The 27,863-nt window shown below is 58.7% G+C and overlaps 1 protein-coding gene across 2 annotated transcripts; it reads left to right on the plus strand.

Moving 5' to 3' along the window:
- DPYSL5 (dihydropyrimidinase like 5) lies at nt 1-27,174 on the plus strand. 2 transcript variants are annotated; one of them, XM_066547692.1, is made up of 13 exons: nt 1-88; nt 4,431-4,695; nt 5,947-6,105; nt 6,679-6,858; nt 6,950-7,018; nt 7,146-7,190; nt 7,297-7,372; nt 8,699-8,855; nt 21,568-21,709; nt 22,126-22,268; nt 22,851-23,058; nt 24,947-25,115; nt 27,007-27,173. In XM_066547692.1, the coding sequence occupies exons 2-13, from the start codon at nt 4,435-4,437 to the stop codon at nt 27,090-27,092; spliced, it is 1,695 nt and encodes a 564-aa protein (XP_066403789.1). In that variant the 5' UTR covers nt 1-88; nt 4,431-4,434; the 3' UTR covers nt 27,093-27,173. The 2 variants fall into 2 exon arrangements, with proteins under 2 accessions (XP_066403789.1, XP_066403790.1); XM_066547693.1 differs by lacking the exon at nt 1-88 and adding an exon at nt 217-313 and having other exon boundaries at nt 27,007-27,174.
- Nucleotides 27,175-27,863: the final 689 nt, after the last annotated feature.

A 27,863-nucleotide genomic window follows, 5' to 3' on the forward strand; every position in this document is an offset into this window, starting at 1 on the left:
GCGCGGCCAGGCCCCGCCCCCGCGGCGCAGGTTCGGGTGAGAGGCGATCGCGGCCGGAGCGGCACCGGGAGCGGCACCGGAGCGGGAGGTACCGGCGGGGCCGGGCGGGGCTCAGCGGGGCCGGATCCGACAGAACCGGATCGGACCGGGCCGGGTTGGGCTGGGCTGGGCTGGGCTGGGCTGGGTTGGGTTGAGGTGAGCCGAGCCGAGCCGGGCTGAGCCGGGCCGGGCCGCGCCGGACCGTGCTTGGCTTTTCCTTTCCCGCTCCTGCGGACCTGGCTCGTTATCGCGACGGGCTGGACAATCGCGACAGGTGCGTGTGTCTCGACAGGCGCGAGTGAATGGACCGGCGAGGATGGAGGGGAGCGCCCCGCCATCCCCGCCCGGGGCGCTTCGCGGGCTATCGCCGCGCAGAAAAGCTGTGTGCGGCCGCCGCCCACCCATGGCGACACACCTGTCGCGACAGGCGATGGTGTCGCGACAGCGCGAGGGGTTCGCCTCGGCACGGTGTAATGCCGGAGACGGCTGCTGCTGCTCCATCGGGCCCGGCTCCCTCTCGGCGCCCTGTCGCGATCGGCGGCGGAGCGGCAGGTGCGCGGGGCGCGGCGGAGCGGGGACCCCGGGCGGCGGGGGGCGAGGGGCGGCGGGGGTCCCGCCGGGCCCGGCTCATTGTTCCGCCGGGTCTCCCGGGCGGCCCCGCCCCGGCTCCGAGCATCCTTTGTGCTGGGCGGCCCCGGGCTTTGTCTGCGGAGCCGCTCCGGGCCGGCGAGACCGGGACCCCCCGCGCCTCCGGACCCCGCACGGGGACCCCCCGCCAGCCCCGCATCGCGCTCCGGGGACCCACGGCAGCGGCACCGCCCCCGAGCCTCGCCCGGGCCCGGCCCAGCCCAGCGCCCCGCACCGGGGCCGGCCCGGCTCTCGGGGGGACCCCCGGCCCGCCCCCCCGTCCGGCCGCGGCCCGGTTTCGGTGCCCGCCGCTCCGGCCTCCTGCCGCAGTGCCCTGGGGGTCAGCGCCGGGGGGTGACGGGGCCCCGGGAGCGGCAATGGGACCCCCCCGTGTCCCCGCAGCCTGCACCGGGACCTTCCGCAGCGCCCCGCGCCCGGTCGGGCGTGGCCGCGCAGCGCCCGTTCCGTTCCGTGCCCGTTCCGTGCCCGGGCCGGGCCAAGGTGCCCGCGGGGACGAGGAGCGCCCGCAGCATCCCGGCTTGGCGGCGGCAGCTCTGACGGAGCATCCTCCTCCTCCTCCTCCCGCCATGCCCGCTCCTTGCCGGGGCGGTGGCTCGGTGACACCGCAGCTCCTCCTGGCCGGGGGCCCCCGCACCGGGACAGCGACACCGGCCCGGCCGTGGCCGGATCGGAGCGGGGCAGGGCTGGGGCCGTGCGGAGTGACCCCCCCGCCGGGGCAGCGCTCCGGAGCGGTGCCCACCCAGCCGCCGCCTCTGGCCAGCCACGAGCAGCGGTCGCGGCCGGTGCCAGCGGTGCGGCGGTCACCGGGGCCAGCCTGACAAAGGGGAGCCCCCGGTGGGCGCAGGGTGGGGTCGGGCACGGTGGGTGCCGGGGTCTCGGCGGCGCAGACAAAAGCGGGGGGCGGCGAGGGCCCCCCGGGCTCGGCGCGCCGCACAATGCGGCAGCCCCGGCACAAAGGCCGGGCCCGGCGGCCGCCCCGACCCCAACAGGTGCCCCCGGCAGCCCCGCCGGGCCCGGGGTCCCTTTGTCCTGCCGGGGTCACAGCTGTCCTGGCGGCAGCCGGCGGGGCCGGGGGGGCTGCGAGCCCCCGCTTTGTGCGCCACCCCCGCCGGGCCGGGGGCTGCGCCCGGGCTGGGCGGGGGTCCCCGGGCTGCCCCCGGTGCCCCCCCGGCGCTGACGCTGCGGTTCTGCCCCGCTCGGAGCCCGCTGTGCCACCGCCGCAGCGCTGGCTGGAACGCGGGACGCGGCCCCGCTGCCACCAGGGCCGGTGCCGTGCTGGCACTGCGGCCGGGGGCCAGAGGGACAGGGACCCTGGGCATGCTCGGTCTGAGCTTGGGGGTCACTGCTGTGAGCTGGGGGGACTGACTGGGAGCACTGGGTGTGACCCGGGGACGGTGAGGGTGAAACGGGAGCCCTGGTGTGCCAGACGGGCCGCTGTGGGCACGGGCCTGGCGGCGTGGGGACATCAGGGCAGCGCCGGCGTGGCTGGGACAGGGTGGCAAAGGTGCCCGGAGCAGCGGCACGAGGGCAGCGGGGCGGCAGCAGCGTGGGTGGCTCCGCGCCGGCCGCGGGCAGCGTGTGCGGCTGCCAGCTCCGCTCTGTGCACCGTGTTCAGCCCACGCTCGTGCCCCGGCCGTGCCCTGTCCCCTCGGCAGCCCCGCACCGCCCGTGCCGTGCCCACGCCGCTCGTGCCCTCCCCGTGCCGGGGGTGTCACGGTGCCCGGTGCTGCAGCACCGCTGGCAGTCGCTCTCTGTGCTCCAGATCCGTCAGCACAGCTCTGCTTTCATCTCGGGCTGCCACGTGCTGCCTCCTCCATCCCCCTCTGCACCGTGCCACCCCTCCCTGCACCCTCCCTGCACCCCCTGCCCTGCCCTGGGCTCCCAGGGGCTCGCAGTGCCAGCGTGCCCTGCGGTGCCACCCTGGGCACAGCTTGTCCCCTCTGCTCTCACCCCTCCCAGGCCGATCTCTGCCCCTGTGTCGTGTCCCCGGTGTCGGTGTGGGGACTCAGAGTGGGTGGGGTGACCCCTTGTTGCTGTCACCCCCTCGTCCCCCCCAGTGCAGCTCTGGGCCCAGGTGTCCCCCTGGCACAGCCCTCAGGTGGGGCAGCAGCTTCCCCGTGTGCCTGAGGCGGAGCTGGGGGCAGCTGTGGGCACTGGAGCGGTGCCCAGCGTGCCACAGTGGCCTGGCACGCCGCGCAGGGTCAGTGCCACCCTGCCCTGGTCCCCGGGGGGCTCCCGAGCGGTGTCACAGCCGTGCATGCCGGTGACATTCCCGGGGGGGCCGCCCGCCGGACCCTGCAGCTGCTGCTGCCGCTCTGTGCGGGGCGAGGGCACCGGGACGAGGCCCCCGCTGGCACCGGGATCACCCAGGGCCGGGAGCCGCCCATGAGGGGCTGCTGGTCCCTCCCCGGTGCAGCCTGGTCCCTGGGAGCCCCTCCTGTCCCCACCCTGCAGCTGTGGCAGCCCGGGAATGCCCAGCTGCCGGCCCAGCCCCACGGCCCCCCTGCCAGCCTCAGGAGCCAGCTGTGCCCAGCAGGTGCTGCCGAGCCCTGGCACGGCTCAGCACGGTCCCTCCAGAGCCCTGTCCCGGTCCCAGCACCCTCCTGAGGGGCTGTGGCAGCACCAGACACCCCCTGGCACCAGGGCCCTGCCCCAGCAGCAGCAGCAGCAGCAGCCTGTGCCCCTGGCTCAGTTCTGGCTCCAGCGGGGCTGTGCCAGGGGCTGGGTGGGCAGCAGGGGCCGTTCCCACAGCACTGCCCGGTGCCAGCACCGTGCCAGGGTGCCCCACGCTGCCCCTGTGGGTGCCTGGGGCTCTGTCTGGTGCAGGGGTCCCTGGTGGCCCCTGCAGTGGGCACAGAGGGGCAGGGGTCTCTCTGTGGGTCTCTCCGTGGGTCTCTGCAGTGAGGTCCCTGCTCTGGAGGGGTCCCAGCCCACCTGATGCCCCTCGGGTGGGCACAGCTGGCACGTGCTGTCCCTGCTCTGGGGGGGTCGATGGTGTTTGACCTTCAGCAAAGGATTTATTGAATTTATTGATCGTGTCTGGGGGTGCCCCTCGCTGCCGGGGGCTCAGGCTCTGCTGAGGCAGCGTGGGGGTCTCTGGCCAAGCTGGCACCTCATGGGGCAGTGGGCAGCACCCCCAGCGAGTGATGCCAGCCCTGGTCACTCACAGGGACACGGTGGGCAGCCTGCCCTGGGTGTGGGGACACCCAGCAGTGCCCCCATGGCACAGGTGGCACTGGCAGTGCAGGGTGGCAGGGATGGGCTCTGGCAGCCCTGCTCAGGGTTGCAGGGGGTTGGCACTGGCAGTACAGGGGGTGGCACTGGCACCAGCAGGGTGGGTGGCACTGGCAGGGTGGCAGGGATGTGCAGCCCCGCTCAGGTGCTGCAGGGGGGTGGCACTGGCAGTACAGGGGGTGGCACTGGCAGGGCAGGGTGGCAGGGTGGGTGGCACTGGCAGGGTGGCAGGGATGGGCAGCCCCGCTCAGGTGCTGCAGGGGGGTGGCACTGGCGAGGTGCAGCCCGGAGTCCCTGGAGCGGGGCTCTGGGCAGGGAGGCAGCCCCAGCCCCGTGCCAGCCCCTCCTCTGCGCGGATTTCCCAGGATAATCCATCCCCACGGCCCGTGCGGCTGCGGGGCTCAGCCCTGCCCACCCCGGGGGCGCCTCGGGGCAGGGTGGGCAGCGCGGTGCCCCCGTTCCCGGCGCGGGGGCTCCCGGCGCTCACCCCGCGCCCCTGTGCCCCGCAGCACCATGATGGCCAACGCGGCCACCATGCGGATCCTCATCAAGGGGGGCAAGGTGGTCAACGACGACTGCACGCTGGAGGCCGACGTGTACATCGAGAACGGCATCATCCAGCAGGTGGGCCGGGAGCTGATGATCCCCGGCGGCGCCAAGGTCATCGACGCCACCGGCAAGCTCGTGATCCCGGGCGGCATCGACACCAGCACCCACTTCCACCAGACCTTCATGAACGCCACCTGTGTCGATGACTTCTACCACGGTACCAAGGTAGCCCCGAGCCCTGCCCTGCCCTGCGGGGGCTGCTCCAGAAGGGCCATCGTGGCGTCGTGTCCCCGTGTCCCCTCCTCCATCACGTCCCCTCCTCCCGCGCCGGGGCCGTGGCACCCTGTGCCAGCTCGGCCACCTCCCCGTGCCGGTGTCACCGTGCACCGAGTGTCGCTGCCTGGGCCAGCCCAGGATTGTCCCCGCAGCTTGTCCCAGTGTCCCCAGCGCCCACACAGAGCAGCAATTGTGCCGGGCCAGCGCTGGCCGTGCCTGTCCCCAGGCTGTCCCCGTGCTGTCCCCAGGCTGTCCCCAGGCTGTGCTCGGTGTCCCTGGGCAGGGGGCTCAGCACTGTGCTGGTGGTGTTATAGGTAAAAGTTAAGTTATGTTAAATTAGGGTATAGTTCAATTATATTGTATTAATTATGTTGTATTAATTGCATTACGTTAAGAGTGGGGGGGCGTTATTAGAATGTTCTAGAAGGGTCCAGTTTGGTGCAAGGGACCCCGTGCAATGCCCACGGGCGCCACATGCCAGCCCTGCTCCGTGTCACTGTCACCCTCCTCGTGGCAGCCCCAGGCCGGCAGCTCCTCCCGAGCGGGCCGATGGGCAAAGGAGCTTTGGGGATTAGCGGGGCGGGGTGAGCCGGGGACAGCGGCGGAGCCACCGCGCCTGCCCTGCCGCCCACGCTGCCGGGGAACGGGGGGGCTCCCCGCGGCCCCAGCGCACCCGGGGCTCTGTGCCGGGGCTCCCTCAGCACCCCAAACGCACCCGGGGCTCTGTGCCGGGGCTCCCTCAGCACCCCAAACCCACCCGGGGCTCCGTGCCGGGGCTCCCTCAGCACCCCAAACCCACCCGGGGCTCCCTCAGCACCCCAAACGCACCCGGGGCTCCCTCAGCACCCCAAACCCACCCGGGGCTCTGTGCCGGGGCTCCCTCAGCACCCCAAACCCACCTGGGGTCCTTCAGCACCCCAAACGCAGTGCTCGGGCCGGGGGCGCAGTGGGTGCCCTGGCAGAGGCGGGATGGGCTCTCCAGATGTGCCGTGCTCCCAGATGTGCTGCTGCGCAGGGGCAGCCGTTGGCGGGGCCGGGGGGATGCGGGGGTCCCTCCCTGCAGCCAGGACCCCCGCAGGGCTGCGGGCAATGCCCGAACGCGTCCCGGGAGCACCTGGGAGCTCACCTGGCTGCGGGCAGGGCAGGGCAGGGGGATGAGCCCTGACCCCCCCTCCGCGGTGCCCGTGCCCCCCCGTGCAGGCAGCGCTGGTGGGGGGCACGACGATGATCATCGGGCACGTCCTGCCCGACAAGGAGACGTCGCTGCTGGACGCCTACGAGAAGTGCCGCAGCCTGGCCGACCCCAAGGTGTGCTGCGACTACGCCCTGCACATGGGCATCACCTGGTGGGCGCCCAAGGTGAGTGGGGCACGGCTCCGGGAGCAGCTGCCGGGGCTAATTCCCAGCCCCGCTGATCCCATTAGCCGCCCGGGGGGTGGGCCGAGCCCCCAGGATGCCTTTTGAGCTGCCCTGAGCCGGGCTCAGCGGGGCAGGGGCTCAGGGGTGCCCCGGGACAAGGGGGTCCCTGTGGGGCCGAGCCCTTGCTGGGGCAGGGGAGGCGCTGCTGCTGCTGCTGCTCCGTGCAGGGGAGCGGGGTGCCCAGCCTGGGGGGACCCCACAGCAGGACCCCCGTGGGGGTGGCAGGCAGGGCTGGCGAGCAGACCCCATCCCACGGCACTGCAGCCCCTGCAATCCCCTCAAAGCTGCTGCAGGGGGATCAGACCCGGCTCCCGGCTGTGCTGCAGGGAGACCCCGGCTCTGACCCCCCTCCAGCAGAGCAGGGGTCCCCCCCCGGGGCAGGAAAATCCCTTCTGCTCCCCCCCCAGCATCTGTCACTCCCCGTGTCACCCCCAAATCCCCATCCCCTGTCCCCAGGGGGTGGCCAAGGCCCCTCGAGGGGTGAGGCCTCACCCTGACCCTGCTGCCCTGCAGGTGAAGGCAGAGATGGAGACGCTGGTGCGGGAGAAGGGCGTGAACTCCTTCCAGATGTTCATGACCTACAAGGACCTGTACATGCTGCGGGACAGCGAGCTGTACCAGGTGCTGCGCGCCTGCCGCGACATCGGCGCCATCGCCCGCGTGCACGCCGAGAACGGCGAGCTGGTGGCCGAGGTGAGGGGGCACGGGGGCAGCGGGCACCCAGCCGGGCAGCGGGGCCTCCACCCTGAGCCCCTGCTCCGCCCTGACCCCCCCAAATCCCCAGGGAGCCAAGGAGGCGCTGGACCTGGGCATCACGGGGCCGGAGGGCATCGAGATCAGCCGGCCTGAGGAGGTGGGTGATGGCACCGTGCCGCCGGGGTGGGGCTGGCACGGGCCGGGGCAGCCGTGCAGCTGCCGCCGCCCATCCCCGCGGTGCCACCAGCGTGTGTCACGTTTGTCACCGCCGGCTCTCCCTGCAGCTGGAGGCCGAGGCCACGCACCGCGTCATCACCATCGCCAACCGGGTGAGTGTCCCCAGCGTGGGGGGGCTGTCCCTGTGCTGTGGGGGTCCCTGTGCCCCCCAGGGGGCTGGGGCACCACGGGGACACCCCCCTGACCCCCTCTGTGCAGACCCACTGCCCCGTGTACCTGGTGAACGTGTCCAGCATGTCCGCGGGGGACGTCATCGCCGCTGCCAAGATGCAGGGTAGGGGACACGGGGGGACACAGGGGGGACACGGGGGGGATCTCCCTCCCCAGCACAGCCGTGGGCAAGGGGCACCCATGGGGGGACAGGAAAACCCCACGGACACGGCTCACACCTGGGCTGGGAGGAGATGGAGTGTGTGTGGGGCTGCGGGCAGGCAGAGACACCAGCACGGACAGACACACGGACAGACACATGGACAGACACGCGGACAGACACATGGACATGGCCACAGACAGACACACGGAGAGATATGGGCACGGGCAGACATAGAGGCACAGACACGGGCATGGACAGACACACAGAGCACACATGGTCATGGACAGACACATGGACAGACACATGGACATGGCCACAGACAGACACACTGAGAGATATGGGCACGGGCAGACGTAGAGGCACAGACACGGGCATGGACAGACACACAGAGCACACATGGTCATGGACAGACACATGGACATGGGCACAGACAGACACACGGGCATGGACAGACACATGGACAGATATGGGCACAGACTGACACATGGGCATGGACAGACACACGGACAGACATGCGGACAGACACGGGCACAGACAGACACGGGTATGGACAGACACACAGAACACACATGGGCATGGACAGACACATGGACAGATATGGGCACGGACAGACACACAGACACAAACAGACATATAGGCAGACACACAGGCACGGACAGACACACGGACACAGGCACAGACAGACAGATATGGGCACAGGCAGACACACAGACAGACGTGGGCACAGACAGACACATGGACACGGACACACACAGGCACAGACACACAGGGGCACCCACAGACACAGATACGGACAGACACATGGACACAGACACACATGGGCACCCACAGACACGGATACGGACAGGCACATGGGCACGGACATGGACAGACACACGGACAGATATGAGTATGGACGGACACATGGGCACAGGCAGACACACGGACACGGGCACAGGCACGGACAGACACACAGACACCCACAGGCATGGGCACAGCTAGACACACGAACATGGACAGACACACGGACACAGGAACTCGGGTGTGCCTGTGGGGCCGTGCCCTCCCACAGGTGAGCACACCTGGGCCCCCAGCTCTGCTCGTACACAGGGGGGACACACAGGGGACACGCAGGGGACACGCAGGGGACACACACGGGACACACACAGGAGACACACCTGAGCACAGGGGACACACAGGGGATACACACAGGAGACACACCTGAGCACCCAGGGCTCCTGCCCCGCGGGTGGCACGGGCACCGTGCCCCTGGCACCGCCAGCCGTGCCCACGCGTGCCTCCCCGCAGGGAAGGTGGTGTACGCAGAGACCACCACGGCGCACGCCACGCTCACCGGGCTGCACTACTACCACCAGGACTGGTTCCACGCCGCCGCCTACGTCACCGTGCCACCGCTGCGCCTCGACACCAACACCTCTGCCTACCTCATGAGCCTGCTCGCCAAGTGAGCCCTGCCGCGGGTGCCCCGACCTGCCCCGGGTGCCCTGACCTGTCCCGGGTGTGCCAACCTGCCCCGGGTGCCCCAACCTGCCCCGGGTGCCCCGACCTCTGATGCCGATTTTTGCCCCAAAAGGCGAGAAATTACTGCTTAAGAGACTCAGTCAAATAAGCAGGAGGTATTTTATTACGACGTCGGAGAAATCCTAAAATGGGATTTCTAAACCTTTACAGCAAAAGCGTACCTTTTTATACAGTTTTGGGTTTGGGATTACATCATATTCATGCATATACATATGGGGAGTGGTGTAGGCGGAGCGTGGGCGGGGACTTCTCTTTTGAGGATCTTCTCAGGGGTCGTTCCGGTCGGCCTTCATCAGCTTCGAGGAGTCTTCCTCTTTAAACTTTTGAACCTCTCCCCAAATTTGGTCAATTCCCGGTGTAGTTGGCTTAGTCTCCAGGCCTTGGCAAGGGTCTCAGGGTCAATTTGACATGTTGGCCCTAAACGTGCTTTACCCAGCAGTTCTTAACTTATCACTGTCTGTCCTTATCTCTTCCCTGTCATTGTGTTCCATACCTTACTCAATTTATTGCTCTATGTGATTTCCTAACATTGAATATTTCCCATAACTGCTTTATATTCTATGCTTTAACCCATCATCTCTTGAAAGTAACTGTTTTAGGGGCTTCATTTCCCTCCTTTTCTTATAACTTACGAATTCTTTCGTCAAGTTCTAATCCTTCGGGGCGTTGATACGCCCGCACCATCGCCCAAATCATTTGGATCTTACTCATCAAGGATTTCAGCCTCCACCACAAGCATAGGTTCATAAAAGTCAGTATAAGCATTGCTATAGTTAAAATTAGTATCGGGTGTACCAGGTAATGAAAGACCTGTGTTGCTATTGGGGAAAATCCTGTGAAAACGTCCCACTAGTGATGTTGGCCTACTTGTTCTACTTCAGTCAGGATGTTTTTTATTCTTTCTGAGTTGTGCTCTACCTGTAGGACCATGCGCTTAACTGTTTGGTTCACTTTTTGCACCAGTCTTCTTACTTCTGGATGCACGAGCATCGCCTTAAGAACCTCGACATCCATACCTATCTGTAATTTTGGCAACTCATGATACAGGTCGTAGTCTGCATTAATTAGCTGCTGGGTGGTTACAGGAGCGGTATAGTTAAAATCACAACCTATAATCTTGGTAAAATTACATATACAAAAGTTAGTATTGTCTTGGCAACTATCTACAGTTACGTTACTGCAAGCTGTTCTGACGCAGGCGCATCCATTCTCTACATAATAAACCTGCGACCGTACTCTATTGTGTGGAAGCATTTCAAAAGTGCATACACTATTTTCAGCATCTAAGCATAAATCTTCTGTTTCTACTATAGCATTTTTACATATGTATCCTAGTTGCCCCCTAGGAATACATGCTTCTGTACTAACAGACTGCCACTTATTTTTGGCGTCATCATAACTCGCCCAAACATTATGATCTACTGGCCTAACAAGGACATTCTGATGTATGGTCCCTAAGGTAAGGATAGGGAAAATCGCCCTTTCCTCTGCAGCACTGATGGTAAGAACATAGGCTTCAATGTGCTCATGCTGTGGTACATAAGTAAAGTTTACTAATTGCCACCAGGCTTGATGGTCCCTTTCAAATTGTGTAGTATGACTATCCTTCAATATCGTTTCTCTTATTTCCTGGGACAGCGTTCTTGACGTTCTTTCTCTTATTATCCCTGCTGCCACTGACTGTACCCACTGTTGTGTTTGTGTGCATTGGATAGCAAGCGCAATTTCCTTGCTAATGTTTCCTGTATAGCCGGCAATTCTAGCAAAATCTTCAGCAGTGTGATTTGCTACCAGGGTTAGTAACCTAACTACCAGTGATTGTGTTTCTGCCAATGTAAGCATGGATGAACTCAGGGGCACTTTAAGTTTTCTTAAGTTGGTGGTGACAGTACTCAATTTGTTAACCAATACTTCTTGATCTATGGTATTCAGTATTCCAAATCCAGTGCCGACCCATCCACTTATATCCCTTTGCACCCGCCTGTGATAAGACCTAGTAGCTAGCCATGCCTCCCATCCTTTAAGGCTCTGTTGTATGAACGGTTGACAGTCCTTTTGCAGATGGGTAATGTTAGTCTGAATATTCATCTGCACCTTTTTCAGAGAGTACGTGGGGTCTAGCAGTAGTTTCAGTTCATCTGACCTCCTTACTACCTGGGGCCCGATAAAGGTTAAGTTATGCACCTTTCTACATTCAATTGGTGGAGTAATTTCTTGGGGCAAGTCTAAATTTGGATATAAGGAGATCACGTCTTCCGGTGATGCCACTTCGTATCTTGTAACACGTCTGGAGAAACTAGTACCCTGTTCCAGCGTTTTCGACTCCCTTTCACATGCGAACGTCATCGACTGATCTAATCTAAATGCCATCTCACACTGTGCTTTCCCTTCCTCGGGACCGCTAGATGCTACAATCTTTCCCACAGGAAAGAGGAGAGGGTGAGGGTCAAAGGTTATATTTTGAGGATGTAGTTCCCCAAGTGAATCTTCTCTATAAATTATCGAGTTTCGGGGTTGTGATCCAGGTGGGTCTTCCCTGAAGTCACTCCACAGACATGAAATTGGGCCCTTTTGCTGGATCCAAACGGTGGGCTTGCCCATTTTCACTAGACTAAAGGTAATCAGATTATGTATAAGAGTTGGCATCAAGGGTTGGATTGTTAATACCAGCCGCCTTGTTTTTCCTTCTACTGGGTCAAGTTCCCGGCACCCAATTTGGATTTGATCTCCCTTCTGTGCCACTAGGTATGTCCGCTTATCCCATTCCTCTTTTGGGTATGACTGATTGTTACGTAAGGCATAAACCTCAAAATGGGGCCCCTTCATCCCTGACTCCGGATGAATGCACTGGTGTGCATTGGACCATGGGTCTATTGGGGCAGAGTTTCGAGGAAAAACTACATTCTGCCCGAATTGTATGGATGTTAGAAAAATAACTATCATAAGTATGGTTTCCCCCATTGATCTTCCTACCATTTGTATTTCCTTAGTGTGGGTGGTGCTGAATTCTGACGTCTATATTGCCTAAAATAAATTTGGTTAACTCGTATAATAACCTTTTCTAATTCTGAGTCCAAATTTCTCTGTTTCTTAAATGGTCCTATTTGTTCAATTGTAAAAGAATGTTTTGGAACAGATGCATGACATCGGGCTGTCAATACTTTAGAGCGACTAAGCTTTAAACACTTTTGAAACCAGCGTTGCGCTTTCCAAAAACACCACCCTAATACCACTTGTTCAGGGGCTTCATACAATTCTCTGGCATCCAAAATAGACTTATTAGCAAACTTTTCCAAAGCTAAATAAGGATCATCATCTCTTATTTCTTTGGAAATACATTCATAACATTGAAGATCCCCTAAATTGCTTTGCACATTCCAAAATTTCCTATCACACCCGCCACAAAGAAAACCAATCTGTCCAACACAATTCTTTTTACCACAGCAGTAACACGGTTGGTCGTAGACAGGTTCCTGTGGGTCCGGCCCCTGATGACTGTATGTTTCAATCCACGTTGTCCACGATAGCGGTGCGCTGTCTAGTGCAGCTCTAGCTTCAGCATTAAACTCTGCTATGGGAAACAAAAGTTTCGGTAAAGTTAATGTCAGTTTGTGCTGGATTCTCTCGTGATCCCGAGGGGTCAGCTGATTCAGAAAGCTCCACATCCAAGGCAGGTCTTATCCATTTAACTGGGATCCAAACAGAACTTGGCTGGCATTCATATGGAACCCCAAGGGTCTGATGATCAGGTTAGTAGGGGTCTGGAGTGGAATCCGGGTCACGGTGTCTACTCCTCTTGTTTACTCCCCGGTGCTTTCTTGACCCGCGAGTAATGGATCCACGTAGGTCGCTCCTTAATTCGAACCGCGGTGAAGGTGGTCAGCAGCACTTGGAAAGGTCCCTCCCACTTTTCTTGTAGGGGTTTTCCTGAAAGATTCTTAACATACACCCAATCACCGGGATTAAAAGGATGCAACTTACAGTTAGGTTGTTTAGGTTGGTGGTCAATCACCACCGCAGCATTCTTGTCAAATTGCTTCCCTACCATAATCACATAGTCATAAATATACTGATTACCTATTTGATCTACAGCGTCCCCATTTACAGTTTGCATAGCATAAGGTCTGCCGTACAGAATTTCAAATGGGCTTAGCCTTTCTTTCGATCTTGGCTTGACCCTCAGTCTAAGCAGAGCAATAGGCAAAGCTTGATACCAATGCAAATTAGTCTCCTGGCATATTTTGGCAATCTGCTGCTTAATAAGATGGTTCATCTTTTCCACCTGGCCGCTGGCCTGTGGGCGATAGGGCGTGTGTAATTGCCATTTGATTTGTAGTGCTTTGCTTATTGTCCTTACCACTTTTGCACAGAAATGTGTACCCCTATCCGAAGAAATGCTCTTCGGTACCCCAAACCGTGGAATGATTTCATTCAACAGTACTTTGGTCACTTCTCTTTCCTTATTTGTTCTGCAAGGGAATGCTTCAGGCCACCCAGAAAATGTACCAGTTAATACCAGCAAATATCGAAACCCTCCTTTTCTTGGGAGCTCAGAAAAATCAATTTGCCACACTTCACCTGGGAATTTACCTCGATTTATGGCCCCTGGATGTATCTTAGTTCCTGTATTCGGGTTGTTCTTCAGGCACCTCTCACACTGGGATGTGACATGTTTTACAGTGGTGAACAATTTTGGTCCTGCTATCCGAGCCTGCAAATACTGATATAGCGGGTCCAAACTCCAATGGGCTTTCTCGTGTTCTGCTTTCACAAACTGCCACATCGTATTCCCTGGTATTATTAACTGTCCCGTTTCCAATTGACCCCAACCATTCTCTAACATTTTACCTTTATTTCTCTGAATCCACCTGTGATCTGACTCCTGATATTCTGGCCGAAAATTTGTGTCTAACTCACCTGGTACTAGAGCTGCTACTTTTATTTCTTCAGTTCTTGCAGCAGCTAATTTAGCCTCTGCGTCTGCTTTTCTATTCCCTATCTCCGGGATAGTGTCCCTCTTTAAATGTCCCTTACAATGCATTATGGCCACCTGTGCTGGGAGCTGGACTGCTTCCAGCAGTCGCAGGACCTCTTTTGCGTGTTTGACTGTTTTTCCTTGAGCAGTTAACAGTCCCCTTTCTTTCCAGATGGCCCCATGAGCATGTACGACGGAAAAGGCATACTTAGAGTCTGTCCATATGTTGATCCGCATGTTCTCCGCCAATTCCAGGGCTCGAATCAGAGCTATCAGTTCTGCCTTCTGGGCTGAAGTCTCTGCGGGTAAAGGGTTCGACTCAATTACCTCTTCTGCGGTGGTAATTGCATAGCCGGCCATTCTCACTCCCTGCCTCACGAAGCTGCTTCCATCCGTGAACCAGTCGTCCGCATCTTCGAATGGTTCTTCTTTGAGGTCCGGGCGGCTGGAGTAGACGGCCTCAATTGTTTCCAGGCAGTCGTGCTCGATCGGCTCTGCTGGGGCTCTCCCTTCTAGGAATAAAGCTGGGTTCACAATGTTAGTGACCTGAATAGTCACGTCATCTGACTCAGCCAAAATGGCCTGGTATTTTAAAAATCTGGAAGGTGACAGCCAGTGGTTACCTTTCTGCTCCAACACAGCTGAGACGGTGTGAGACACCAGCACCGTTACCTTTTGGCCGAGCGTGAGTTTCCTGGCCTCTTCGATATTAATGATTACTGCGGCCACCGCTCTCAGGCAGCCAGGCCATCCCTTGCTTACTTCATCCAACTGTTTGGAGAAGTAGGCCACAGCTCTCTTACGTGGTCCTAACTGCTGTGCCAGGACTCCTAGGGCCATCCCCTGTCGCTCGTGGGAGAACAGCCAGAATGGTTTTGATACATCTGGGAGACCTAAAGCTGGTGCTCTCATTAGCTCCTGTTTCAGCTTTTTGAAGGCCCCCTCTGCTTCGGGAGTCCAAACTAGGACACTCTTGGTCTCCTTCAACAAATCATACAGTGGTTTAGCGAGCATCCCGTACTGGTAGATCCATAGCCGACACCAACCTGTCATCCCCAGGAAGGCACGCAGTTCTCTCACCGTCTCTGGTTTAGGCATCTGGCAGATGGCCTCTTTTCTGGCTGCTCCCAGGGATCGCTGTCCTCTGGAGACTTCGTATCCCAGGTACACCACTTCTTTTTGCACCAGCTGCGCTTTCTGTTGGGAGACTCGATATCCACTTAAACCCAGAAAGTTTAACAGGGAAATAGTCCATGCAATGCACTCTTCCTCTGTCACTGTTGCTATTAGGAGGTCGTCTACGTACTGTAGGAGAGTGCCATCTCCCAGCGGCCTTTCCCACTGCTCTAACTCTTTGGCTAACTGATTCCCGAAAATCGTGGGGGAGTTACACCATCCTTGGGGTGATACTGTCCACGTAAGTTGGGTCTTTCTTCCTCTATCTACAAATTCCCACTCAAAGGCAAAAATCTTTTGACTCTCAGGAGCTAAAGGAAGGCAGAAGAATGCGTCTTTCAAATCCAATACGGTGAACCATGTCAAACTATCTTTCAGTTTAGTTAAAAGCGTGTATGGGTTAGCAACTGCCGGATGTAATGTCTTGGTTATCTTATTTACTGCTCTCAAGTCTTGGGACTAATCTATAAGTTCCATTAGGTTTCTTTACTGGCAGAATTGGGGTGTTAAAATCTGATTCACATTCTATCAATAATCTTAATTCTAAGAACTTTTTAATTATGGGCTCGATTCTCTTTCTATCTTCTAACTTCAGTGGGTATTGTTTCTTAACCACCGGCCTTGCTCCAGGTATAAGTTCAATAATGATAGGTGTTGCTTGTTTTGATTTCCCAGGTGTATCAGTAGCTCATACTAGTGGGTATACTTCACTTAGGATTCGCCTGATGTTATGATTCTCAGGCTTTGGTTCTACACAGCTGATTGTCAGGCTTAGAGCTGTGATCAGCTGTTCTTCACTTACTTGGAATTCCAATTTGTCTTTGTTGAACTTTATTATAGCTCTCAAATTCTCCAATAGGTCTCTCCCCAATAAGGGCTTTGGCGAATTTGGTAAATACAGGAACTGATGGATTCCCATTTGTTTCCCAATTTTGTATTTGATGGGTTTCAAAAAGTAAGCTTTTTCTGGTTGGCCTGTTGCTCCCACAACTTGCACAAATTCATCACTTTTAGGTACCAATTCCTGATTTAGAACCGAAAAGGTTGCTCCCGTATCAATCAAAAAGTCCAATTCTTTTTCACCTTCCCCTAGCTCCATTTTAACCAGTGGGTCTGCTAGGGAACGGCCCACCGGTCCCCCTCAGTCGTTATCCTGTTGTGTGGCCGTAGTAGTGCCCAATAGTCTCTCCCTTAACTGGGGGCATTCTTGCTTCTAGTGTCCCATTTTCAGGCAGTACGCACACTGGTTTGGCCCCACTCTAGTTGGGTGGGGTTGGAGTCTCCCCCCCCCCCTCTTGCCGGATTGCCTCTACCTCTTCCCCTGGTTCCAGGTCCCGAGTAACCTGTATTCTGAGCTGCCACGGCTACAGCCACCACTCGAGCTATCCTCCTGTCCTCCTTTTTCTTCTCCTCAATTTCCCTATTATTATACACCTTCCATGCCTCATTTAGCAGTGTCTCTAGGTTTTTATTTGCTGGATGCTCAAGCTTTTGCAATTTCTTCCTGATGTCTGGATTACTTTGTCCCATCATTAATCCTAACAGGTGTTGTTTCCCTTCTTCCGTCGCTGGGTCTAGGGGTGTGTATTGTCTCATGGCTGCCCTAAGTCTATCCAAGAACTCTGATGGGGTCTCATCCTTTCCCTGCCTGATGTCATATAGCATTGACCAATTGATAGCCTTGGGGATCGCGTTACGCAAGCCCATTGCTATCAGTTTTCTATACTGCACTAACTGCTGATAGTGGTCTGCATTGCCCGGGTCCCATTCTGGTTTGCTGCTGGGAAAATTATCTTCTAGTCTCCCCGATAATAGTTGAGCATGTCGCTTTCTTGTTTCCAATACGAGTTCCCTTTCTGTATCTGTCAGCTCTGACAACATCACCTCTATATCCTCCCAATCAATATCCAAATTCTTTACCATTAATTCAAACCTCTTTGCTACTCCCTCCGGATTCCTTCTAAAATTCTTTGCCTCATCCCTCCAATTATTTAAGTCATTGGTCGAGAACGGCACCTTTACTCTTGTCCTTTCCCCTACCATTGGCACAACTTGTCGGAGGGGAGCTATCGTGTGGTTCCCCCCCTCTCTTTGCTTTGCTTCCTCCCGTGCCACAGATCTGGTATAATACGAGTGGCTGATCCCTTCCCCGGGATCTTCTTCCTGTACCTCGGTGCCTTCTCGATTCTTTCTCTTCTCTTTTCTTTTTCCCCCTTCCTGCTCTTCAGTCTCCTCTCCTATCTCTATTACACAATCCACCCGATTCTCGTTCTGCGTCTGTTGCCTCCTTTGTATCTGCCGGCTCTTATCCTGTCCCGGGCTGCTGTCCCTCTCATCTTCTACTCCGCTTACACTTCTCTTATCCTCTATCTGAATTACTATGTTCAGTCTCTGTGAGTTGCTCCCTGCCTCGCTCTCGCATGTCTCATTACTGTTCTCTTCACCGTATCTCAATTTGGGGACATCACCTCCCGATGAGTTGCTTTCGTCCCCAGTCTTTGGTGTGCTGGTTTCCATTTTACGAGCACCTCCATTCCTGGGTGTGCTACCGTCCCCATACAAGCTTAGTTCGGGGGGGCTACGCGTCTCCCCTCGGCTCTCTGCTCCCGGCGGACTGCCTTCCTCTCTCTCAATCTCTAATCTAGGTGGGCTTCCAGCATCTCTGTAGTTTCCCGACCCCTGCGGACTATCCAATCCCTGTGGGCTGCCTTCTCCCCTGTTATCTTCCGACCTTAACGGGCTAGCCTTCCCCCAACTCTTGTCTAACTTATCAGGGCTGCACTCAAACTTAGATTTCCACCATCGTTCCAGTTCTTTTAATGGGGTCGGATCCTCTCGTTCCTCTCCTGGTTTGGGGAGGGGCCCTGGATGGTATTCCCACAGGCTTATTTCACTCTCTCTTCCACTGTCCCTCCTTGTTAGCTTAAGACATCGCTGCCCAATGCTACATGCATCGCAGCAACGTTCTTTAGGTTTTGAGCCTTTCTTATCCTTTTCCAGGGCTAGTACCAGAGGGTCTTGTGGGGCTGCATTAATTCTACACTCTTTTTGCCACTCAGGTTTATTCTTCAGGGTGAAGAACATGTCTGCATACATCACCTCATCCCATTTATTGAGCCGGCGGAGGAAGAGCATTAGTTGTAAAATGGTATTATAATTAATTGTCCCCTCTGGTGGCCATTTCTCACCATCATCCAATTTATACAACGGCCACCACTGCGTGCAGTATTTAAGGAGTGTCTTTTTACTTTCTCACCATCATCCAATTTATACAACGGCCACCACTGCGTGCAGTATTTAAGGAGTGTCTTTTTACTTATATTTCCTTCTGGAATCCCCCCTAAGTCTTTCCAATGCTTCAGAATACATCCTAAGGGGGTTTTCATATTTATATCTTTGCTCGGTTGACTCCCCATTGCTATTTTCTGGGTCGGTGTTTCTTATCTCACCAAGTAAATCTCCTTCCCACAAGCACTATATACCAGTTTATCTTAGCACCTCATTCATACAATATCCAAGCGCTTCGTCCTTTTCTGACCTGGCCTCTCGCGAGGGACAGGAACTGCAGAGCCGGACTCCCACTCGCTTCGCAGCCGGGCTGCGTCTCAGACACACTCTCTCATACACGGTGCCAATTCATTCAAACTGTCCTACCTTTCCGTTCTATCAGAATACACTGCTTTACTGCAAGATGTCGCCGGCAGACCGTAAGATACCGATATTGGTCGGCTCCAGGCCGTCACACACTTGCAAAACTGTAAATCAATAGTACGGTTTTGCCGATAATATCACAACAAATTTCAGACAACATAAAAACCACTAAACTCGTCCCTTTGCAAAAATCTTACAGTCAATACATCAAAGCATACAACAGGGTTAAACAAAGGTATAAAACGTATACACTCCTTCCAAGTTCCTCCAAGGGAGTGGAGAAAATTGGACCGAGTCCCGGAATTTAGTTCAGTTCAGATAAAAACAAAAACTGACCACTCTTTTTAACCCTTAAATCACAGTTTCAAACAAACCAACAAGATCAATACAAGAAGAACAAGTGCATCAGAGTCTTGCCTCTTTTTTTCTTACTCTCCTTATTATTTTTCTTTTTTTTTTTTTCCTCTTTTTTTTTTTTTTTTTTTCCTTTTTTTTTTTTCCTTTTTTCTTCCAATTACCAAAAGGTACCCACCAAAAGCATCAATTACTGGTTAGCAAAGACACCAATTACCAAAAGGTACCCACCAAAGGCATCAATTACTGGTTAGCAAAGACACCAATTACCAAAAGGTACCCACCAAAGGCATCAATTACTGGTTAGCAAAGACACCAATTACCAAAAGGTACCCACCAAAGGCATCAATTACTGGTTAGCAAAGACACCAATTACCAAAAGGTACCCACCAAAGGCATCAATTACTGGTTAGCAAAGACACCAATTACCAAAAGGTACCCACCAAAGGCATCAATTACTGGTTAGCAAAGACACCAATTACCAAAAGGTACCCACCAAAGGCATCAATTACTGGTTAGCAAAGACACCAATTACCAAAAGGTACCCACCAAAGGCATCAATTACTGGTTAGCAAAGACACCAATTACCAAAAGGTACCCACCAAAGGCATCAATTACTGGTTAGCAAAGACACCAATTACCAAAAGGTACCCACCAAAGGCATCAATTACTGGTTAGCAAAGACACCAATTACCAAAAGGTACCCACCAAAGGCATCAATTACTGGTTAGCAAAGACACCAATTACCAAAAGGTACCCAAAAATACCAATTAGGGATTCTTTACCAGAGCGTCCTCTGGTTTACCCTCCGGTGGTCACGTCTGACCCCGTGTTCCCATAAAGCGCTTTATCCTAAAACCAATGAACAATGATAAAAAATACCTCTTTAATTTGGAGCAGGAGAAGCAGGAGATGCAGGGAACCCTTCGTCCACCAAAGAGCGCTTGGTCCGAGGGGGAGTCTCTTCTGACAAAAAGTCGTCAGGGGCGCCCAGAGGGTCCCAGCCCCGGACCCAGCGAGGGGACTCCTCAGATCCTGGATCCCCTGCTTCGTCCCATCTGGGTCGCCAGAAATGATGCCGATTTTTGCCCCAAAAGGCGAGAAATTACTGCTTAAGAGACTCAGTCAAATAAGCAGGAGGTATTTTATTACGACGTCGGAGAAATCCTAAAATGGGATTTCTAAACCTTTACAGCAAAAGCGTACCTTTTTATACAGTTTTGGGTTTGGGATTACATCATATTCATGCATATACATATGGGGAGTGGTGTAGGCGGAGCGTGGGCGGGGACTTCTCTTTTGAGGATCTTCTCAGGGGTCGTTCCGGTCGGCCTTCATCAGCTTCGAGGAGTCTTCCTCTTTAAACTTTTGAACCTCTCCCCAAATTTGGTCAATTCCCGGTGTAGTTGGCTTAGTCTCCAGGCCTTGGCAAGGGTCTCAGGGTCAATTTGACATGTTGGCCCTAAACGTGCTTTACCCAGCAGTTCTTAACTTATCACTGTCTGTCCTTATCTCTTCCCTGTCATTGTGTTCCATACCTTACTCAATTTATTGCTCTATGTGATTTCCTAACATTGAATATTTCCCATAACTGCTTTATATTCTATGCTTTAACCCATCATCTCTTGAAAGTAACTGTTTTAGGGGCTTCACCTCTCCCGGGTGTGCCAACCTGCCCTGGATACCCCAACCTGCCCCGGGTGCCCCGACCTGCCCCGGGTGCCCTGACCTGCCCTGGATACCCCAACCTGCCCTGGGTGTGCCAACCTGCCCCGGGTGCCCCGACCTGCCCCGGGTGTGCCAACCTGCCCTGGATACCCCAACCTGCCCCAGGCTCCCCTCCCTGCCCTGGGCACCCCATCACTGCCCTGGGTGTCCCACCCTGCCCCGAGCACCCCTCCCTGACCCAGCCACGCCTCCCTGGCCCGGGCACCTCTCCCTGCCTTGGGCACCCATGGTGTGGGTGCCCCATTCCCTGGGTACCCCATTCCCTGGGTACCCCATTCCCTGGACATCTTGCTCCCTGTGTGCCCTGTTCTCCAAGCACCCCATGGTGTGGATACCCCATTCCCCAGGTCCTGAGCTCCCTGGGCACCCCATGGCAGGGGTACCCCATTCCCTGGGCACCCCATGGCAGGGGTACCCCATTCCCTGGGCACCCCATGGCAGGGGTTTCCCATTCCCCATGTCCTGAGCTCCCTGGGCACCCCATGGCAGGGGTACCCCATTCCCTGGGCACCCCATGGCAGGGGTACCCCATTCCCCATGTCCTGAGCTCCCCGGGCACCCCATGGCAGGGGTACCCCATTCCCTGAGCCCCGGGCTGTCCAGGCACCCCATGGCAGGGGTACCCCATTCCCCATGTCCTGAGCTCCCCGGCACCCCATGGCAGGGGTACCCCATTCCCCAAGTCCCAGGCTCCCCAGGCACCCCAAGCAGCCCTGGCAGTGCCACCCCCCAGCCTGCTGTGCCCCCACAGTGACACGTTGAACATCGTGGCCTCGGACCACCGGCCCTTCAGCACCAAGCAGAAGGCCATGGGCAAGGAGGACTTCACCAAGATCCCCCATGGCGTCAGCGGGGTGCAGGACCGCATGAACATCATCTGGGAGCGTGGCGTGGTAGGGCTGGGCACAGGGCTGGTGCTGGGGCTCACAGGGACCCTGCTCGATGGGACATCCCACCATGGGCTCTTCCCAAGGAGCTGCCCAGAGCTGCCCTGGGCACGGGGCTGGTGCTCCCTGCTGGATGGGACATCCCACCATGGGCTGTTCCCCCCTGGCATGAGGGCAGCAGGCAAGGAGCTGCCCAGAGCTGGCCTGGGCATGGGGCTGGTGCTGGGGGCCCACAGGGACCCTGCTGGATGGGACATCCCACCATGGGCTGTTCCCCCCTGGCATGAGGGCAGCGGGCAAGGAGCTGCCCAGAGCTGGCCTGGTGAGGATCCTGACCCTGCAGCACACCTGGGATTTTTGGGGGCACTGGGGGTGACAGGGAGGCCCACGGCCCCCACATCCTGACCCCCCTGCGGTGTCAGGTCGGGGGCAAGATGGACGAGAACCGCTTCGTGGCCGTGACCAGCTCCAACGCCGCCAAGATCCACAACCTGTACCCCCGCAAGGGCCGCATCATCCCCGGCGCCGACGCCGACGTCGTGGTCTGGGACCCCGAGGCCACCAAGTAGGTGCAGCCTGTCACACATCCCGGCTGGAGGGTGACACTGGGGGGGTGACAGTGCCCCTTTCGGGGCTCCACAGAACCCCAGCTGCCACTGGAGGCACAACGTGGAACAAAGAGGCCACAGCAGCAGCTCGGGCCTGGCGCTGGGTTCCTTTATTTGATGTCACACTCCCCGAGTCTCGGGGTCCCGGGCAATGAGCAGCTTATAAAGGGGGGCAGGTCTCAGGGGAGGATGCAATGTTCAGTGATCAGGAGAACTTGGGGTGGAACACGAGGGCAAGGGGTACAAGGGAGGAAAACTGCTTGGGACAGGAGGGGTTAACAACTGGATGTGGGAGGAAGGGGTTTGAAGCCTGGCAGAAAAGTAGCAAAGAGATAAACCACACCCGGCTCAATTGAATAACAAAGACAGGTCTGTGTCACTCCAAAAGCAGGGGGGAAAGCCCAGATAACTACCGAACAACAAATCGAACAATAACCCGTAAAATGAAAACACGCTGCAACAGCAGCCCGGGCTGGGGCGGGGCTGGGGCGGCTCCCGCGCCCCCCGTGCAGGCGGTGACAGCCCTGTCCTGTGCCCAGGACGGTGTCTGCCAGCACGCAGGTGCAGGGCGGCGACATCAACCTGTACGAGAACATGCGGTGCCACGGCGTGCCCCTGGTCACCATCAGCCGCGGGCGCGTGGTCTACGAGAACGGCGTCTTCATGTGCGCCGAGGGCACGGGCAAGTTCTGCCCGCTGCGCTCCTTCCCCGACGTGGCCTACAAGAAACTGGTGCAGCGCGAGAAGGTACGGGCGGGGCAGCGCTGCCCGGGACGGGGCCGTGCCAGAACGGGGCTGTGCCAGAACGGTGCTGTGCCAGGGCCGTGCCAGGGCTGTGCCGTGCCAGGGCTGTGCCAGAACGCTGCTGTGCCAGGGCCGTGCCAGGGCTGTGCCGTGCCAGGGCTGTGCCAGAACGGTGCTGTGCCAGGGCCGTGCCAGGGCTGTGCCGTGCCAGGGCTGTGCCAGAACAGTGCTGTGCCAGGGCCGTGCCAGGGCTGTGCCGTGCCAGGGCTGTGCCAGGGCCATGCCAGGGCTGTGCAGTGCCAGGGCTGTGCCAGGGCTGTGCCGTGCCAGGGCCGTGCCAGAACGCTGCTGTGCCAGGGCCATGCCAGGGCTGTGCAGTGCCAGGGCTGTGCCAGGGCTGTGCCGTGCCAGGGCCGTGCCAGAATGGTGCTGTGCCAGAGCCATGCCATGGCTGTGCCGTGCCAGGGCCGTGCCATAGCAGTGCCGTGGCTGTTCCAGAGCAACACCATGGCTGTGCTAGAGCTGTGCCCTGGTTATGCCAGAGCAGTGCTGAGGCTGTGCCGTGGCTGTGCCCGTGCCAGAGCAGTGCCATGGCTGTGCCAGAGCCGTGCCCTGGCTGTGCCAGAGCAGTGCCATGGCTGTACCTTGGCCGTGCCAGAGCAGTGCCGTGACCGTGCCATGGCTGTGCCATAGCAATGCAGTGGCTGTGCCATGGCTGTGCCAGAGCCGTGCTATGGCTGTGCCAGAGCCGTGCCATGGCTGTTCCCATGCCAGAATGGTGCCTTGGCTGTGCCAGAGTGCTGCCAGAGCAGTGTCGTGGCCATGCCAGAACAGTGCCATGGTTGTGCCCTTGCTGTGCCAGGGCGGTGCCAGGGCTGTGCCAGGGCCATGCCAGAGCAATGCCATGGCTGTGCCGTGGATGTGCCATAGCAGTGCCATAGCAGTGCCAGGGCTGTGCCATGGCCGTGCTGGAGCAATGCCATGGTGAGAGACAGGGCTGCACCGTGCTGGCTGCTGGAGGGGACAGTGGCAGTGCCAGAGGAGGCTCTGTGCCAGGCGGGTGCCACGCTGTGCCAGGAGCACAGAGCAGGGTGCCTGCGGGTCACTGTGTGACACAGGACACTGCCCTGGTCCCTGCCAGCACAGTGGCATTGCAGAGGACACTTGTCCCCACCCGTGCGTGGCCCGTGGCCGTTCCAAGGCACATGTTGGCCAACAGGGCTCACCGTGCCCCTGCCCAGGCCGTGCCCTTTGCTGGCTGTGCCAGGGCAGCCCCACAGCGACACCGGGACAGGGACACGCGTCCCTGGGGCTGCCCTTGGTGACACCCGGGAGCTCTGGCCCCCCTGTGCCCGCGCTGTGGCTGTGGGGGACAGGCTGGGGACAGCGTGGGGTGATGCTGCCAGGGAAGGGGGCAGCTCACAGGAAGGCTTGGCCAGCGCTGGGGCGTTTCTCGGGAGCTCTGGGTGGCCGGGGGGGCACAGGGCATTGCATGGGCTTGGCTTGGCTTCATTTGGCTTGGCTTGGCTTGGCTCGGCTCGGCTCCGCCGGGGGAAGGGGGGCGAGGGGCTGCTCTGCCAGGGCCACCCACCCCTCCCAGCCCCTGCCCTGCTCTGCTTTGCACCGGGAGCCCCCCAGCCCGCCCAGCGCCTCTCCGAGCCCCCCTCCCCGTCCGCAGCCCCTTCCCCAGCCCCAGCATGGCCCGGCCCGAGCCGCCCGCCCCGCCTGGCCGATCCGCACCCGCTGCAGGGCCCCGGCACCCCGCACCCGGCACCCGGGACCCCGCAGCCCGGGCGCGGCTGACGCTCTCTCCGCTCTCTCCGCTCTCTCCGCTCTCTCCGCTCTCTCCGCTCTCTCCGCTCTCTCCGCTCTCTCCTCTCGCTCCCGGCAGAGTTTGAAGCTGCGGGCTGTGGACCGCACCCCGTATCTGGGGGATGTGGCCGTGGTCGTGCATGCCGGCAAAAAAGAGACGGGGACGCCCCTGGCCGATACGCCCACCCGGCCGGCCACGCGACACGGGGGCATGAGGGACCTGCACGAGTCCAGCTTCAGCCTGTCCGGTAAGAGCGGGCCCGGCCCCGGGGCCGGTCCGCAGCCCCCAGCCGGTGCCTCCTGCCGCCAGCCGGGCGCTTGTCACCCCCCCGGGTGTCCCCATCGCCCCCCGCCACCCCCCGGTGCCCCCGGTGCCACCGCAGGTGTCCCCGCCGTCCCTCCCTAGGGCTGTCCTGTCCCCCCCTCCTCCTCCAGGCTGTCCCCGTCCCCCTGCAGGGCGCTCCCAGGGTACCCCAACACCCCCAGGCCCCCTCCCCAAACGCAGCCCCCGGGCAGGGGCCGTGGCAGAGCAGGGAGGTGCCCCCAGCCCCGCAGCTGCAGCCCCCAGCCCGCGCCCCGCTCCAGGCACCGTCCGTCGTGTGGCTGCGCTGGGGGGGCTTGGGGGGCGGGCCGGGGGCTGTGCCGGCCGGGGGGACCGGGGGGGAACCGGGGAGCACCGGGGCTGTGCCAGCCGGAGATACCGGGGCTGTGTGCGAAGGACGGAGCCCCTGCTGCCCCCGGGCAGCCCCCTCCCCGCTGGCACCGGCAGCTCTGGCCCCCGGGCACGGCGTGGGCACAGGGGGGTCCTGAATGCCAGCACTGGTCACTGCTGGTCAGCTCGGTCAGTTCTGGTCAGTATTGGTCAGCGCTGGTCAGTGCTGGTCAGTGCTGGTCAGTTTTGGTCAGTATTGGTCAGCGCTGGTCAGTTTTGGTCAGTTCTGGTCAGTATTGGTCAGTATTGGTCAGTATTGTTCAGTGCTGGTCAGTATTGGTCAGTTCTGGTCAGTATTGGTCAGTGCTGGTCAGTGCTGGTCAGTATTGGTCAGTGCTGGTCAGTGTTGGTCAGTGCTGGTCAGTATTGGTCAGTATTGGTCAGTATTGTTCAGTGCTGGTCAGTGTTGGTCAGTGCTGGTCAGTATTGGTCAGCGCTGGTCAGTGCTGGTCAGTGCTGGTCAGTTCTGGTCAGTATTGGTCAGTATTGGTCAGTATTGGTCAGTGCTGGTCAGTGTTGGTCAGTATTGGTCAGTGTTGGTCAGTGCTGGTCAGTATTGGTCAGTATTGGTCAGTGCTGGTCAGTATTGGTCAGTGCTGGTCAGTTCTGGTCAGTATTGGTCAGTGCTGGTCAGTGTTGGTCAGTTCTGGTCAGTATTGGTCAGTATTGGTCAGTTCTGGTCAGTATTGGTCAGTGCTGGTCAGTTCTGGTCAGTATTGGTCAGTGCTGGTCAGCATTGGTCAGTGTTGGTCAGTATTGGTCAGCGCTGGTCAGTTTTGGTCAGTTCTGGTCAGTATTGTTCAGTATTGGTCAGTATTGTTCAGTGCTGGTCAGTGTTGGTCAGTGCTGGTCAGCACTGGTCAGTATTGGTCAGTGCTGGTCAGTATTGGTCAGTATTGGTCAGTTTTGGTCAGTGTTGGTCAGTATTGGTCAGTGCTGGTCAGTTTTGGTCAGTATTGGTCAGCGCTGGTCAGTGTTGGTCAGTATTGGTCAGTGCTGGTCAGCACTGGTCAGTTTTGGTCAGTATTGGTCAGCGCTGGTCAGTGCTGGTCAGTATTGGTCAGTATTGGTCAGTGCTGGTCAGTATTGGTCAGTTCTGGTCAGTTCTGGTCAGTGCTGGTCAGTTCTGGTCAGTGCTGGTCAGTCCCACATGCAGCACAGCCGTGGTGGGAGGGGAGGGCACGGAGCCCCCCCAGTCCCGGGGTGCCGGGGGTCCCACGGAGCCCCCATTCCCGGTCCCAGGGTGCCGGGGGTCACACGGAGCCCCCATTCCCGGTCCCAGGGTGCCGGGGGTCACACGGAGCCCCCATTCCCGGTCCCGGGGTGCCGGGGGTCACAGGGAGCCCCCATTCCCGGTCCCGGGGGGTCACGGGGCTGTTCCCAGCCGCCCCCGGGGCCCCCTGTCCGACCGTCCGTGTGTCCGGCAGGTTCTCAGATCGATGACCACGTTCCAAAACGAGCCTCGGCCCGGATTCTCGCTCCCCCCGGGGGCCGGTCGAGCGGCATCTGGTAGAGCCGGGGACGTGTCCCCCAAGTGAGCACCGGGCGCCGCCGCCAGCGCCCCCGGGCCCGGCTCCGGTGCGGCGGGGCTGCCCGGCCGCGGGCCCCGCGCTGCCGCTGCCGGCGGGGCCGTGCCGGGGCGGGGCCGTGCGCGGGGGCCGCCGAGGGCCGGGGGCACTGGGTGCCCCCCCCGGCCCTTTTCTGTTTGCACGTTGGATTTGGATCAGTGAATTTTTGACTTGTTTGTGCATCACGTGGAAATACTCTGAAGTGGTTTGTGTCACTAGCGTAGGGGAGACGCAGGGACCCCCCCTTCCTGCCCCAGCCCCGAACCCCAGCCCCGAGCCAGGACCCCATCCTGATCCCATCGGAACCCATCCTGATCCCATCAGAACCCATCCTGATCCCATCGGAACCCCATCCTGATATCATCGGAACCCATCCTGATCCCAACATAACCCCATCCTGATCCCATCGGAACCCATCCTGATCCCATCAGAACCCATCCCGATCCCATATGAACCCATCCTGATCCCATCAGAACCCATCCTGATCCCATCAGAACCCATCCTGATCCCATCGGAACCCCATCCTGATATCATCGGAACCCATCCTGATCCCATATGAACCCATCCTGATCCCAACATAACCCCATCCTGATATCATCGGAACCCATCCTGATCCCATCGGAACCCATCCTGATCCCATCAGAGCCCCATCCTGATCCCAACAGAACCCCATCCTGATCCCATCAGAACCCATCCTGATCCCATTGGAACCCCAT

This window comes from Molothrus aeneus, chromosome 3 (assembly GCF_037042795.1).
Source record: "Molothrus aeneus isolate 106 chromosome 3, BPBGC_Maene_1.0, whole genome shotgun sequence".
Classification (NCBI taxonomy): domain Eukaryota; kingdom Metazoa; phylum Chordata; class Aves; order Passeriformes; family Icteridae; genus Molothrus; species Molothrus aeneus.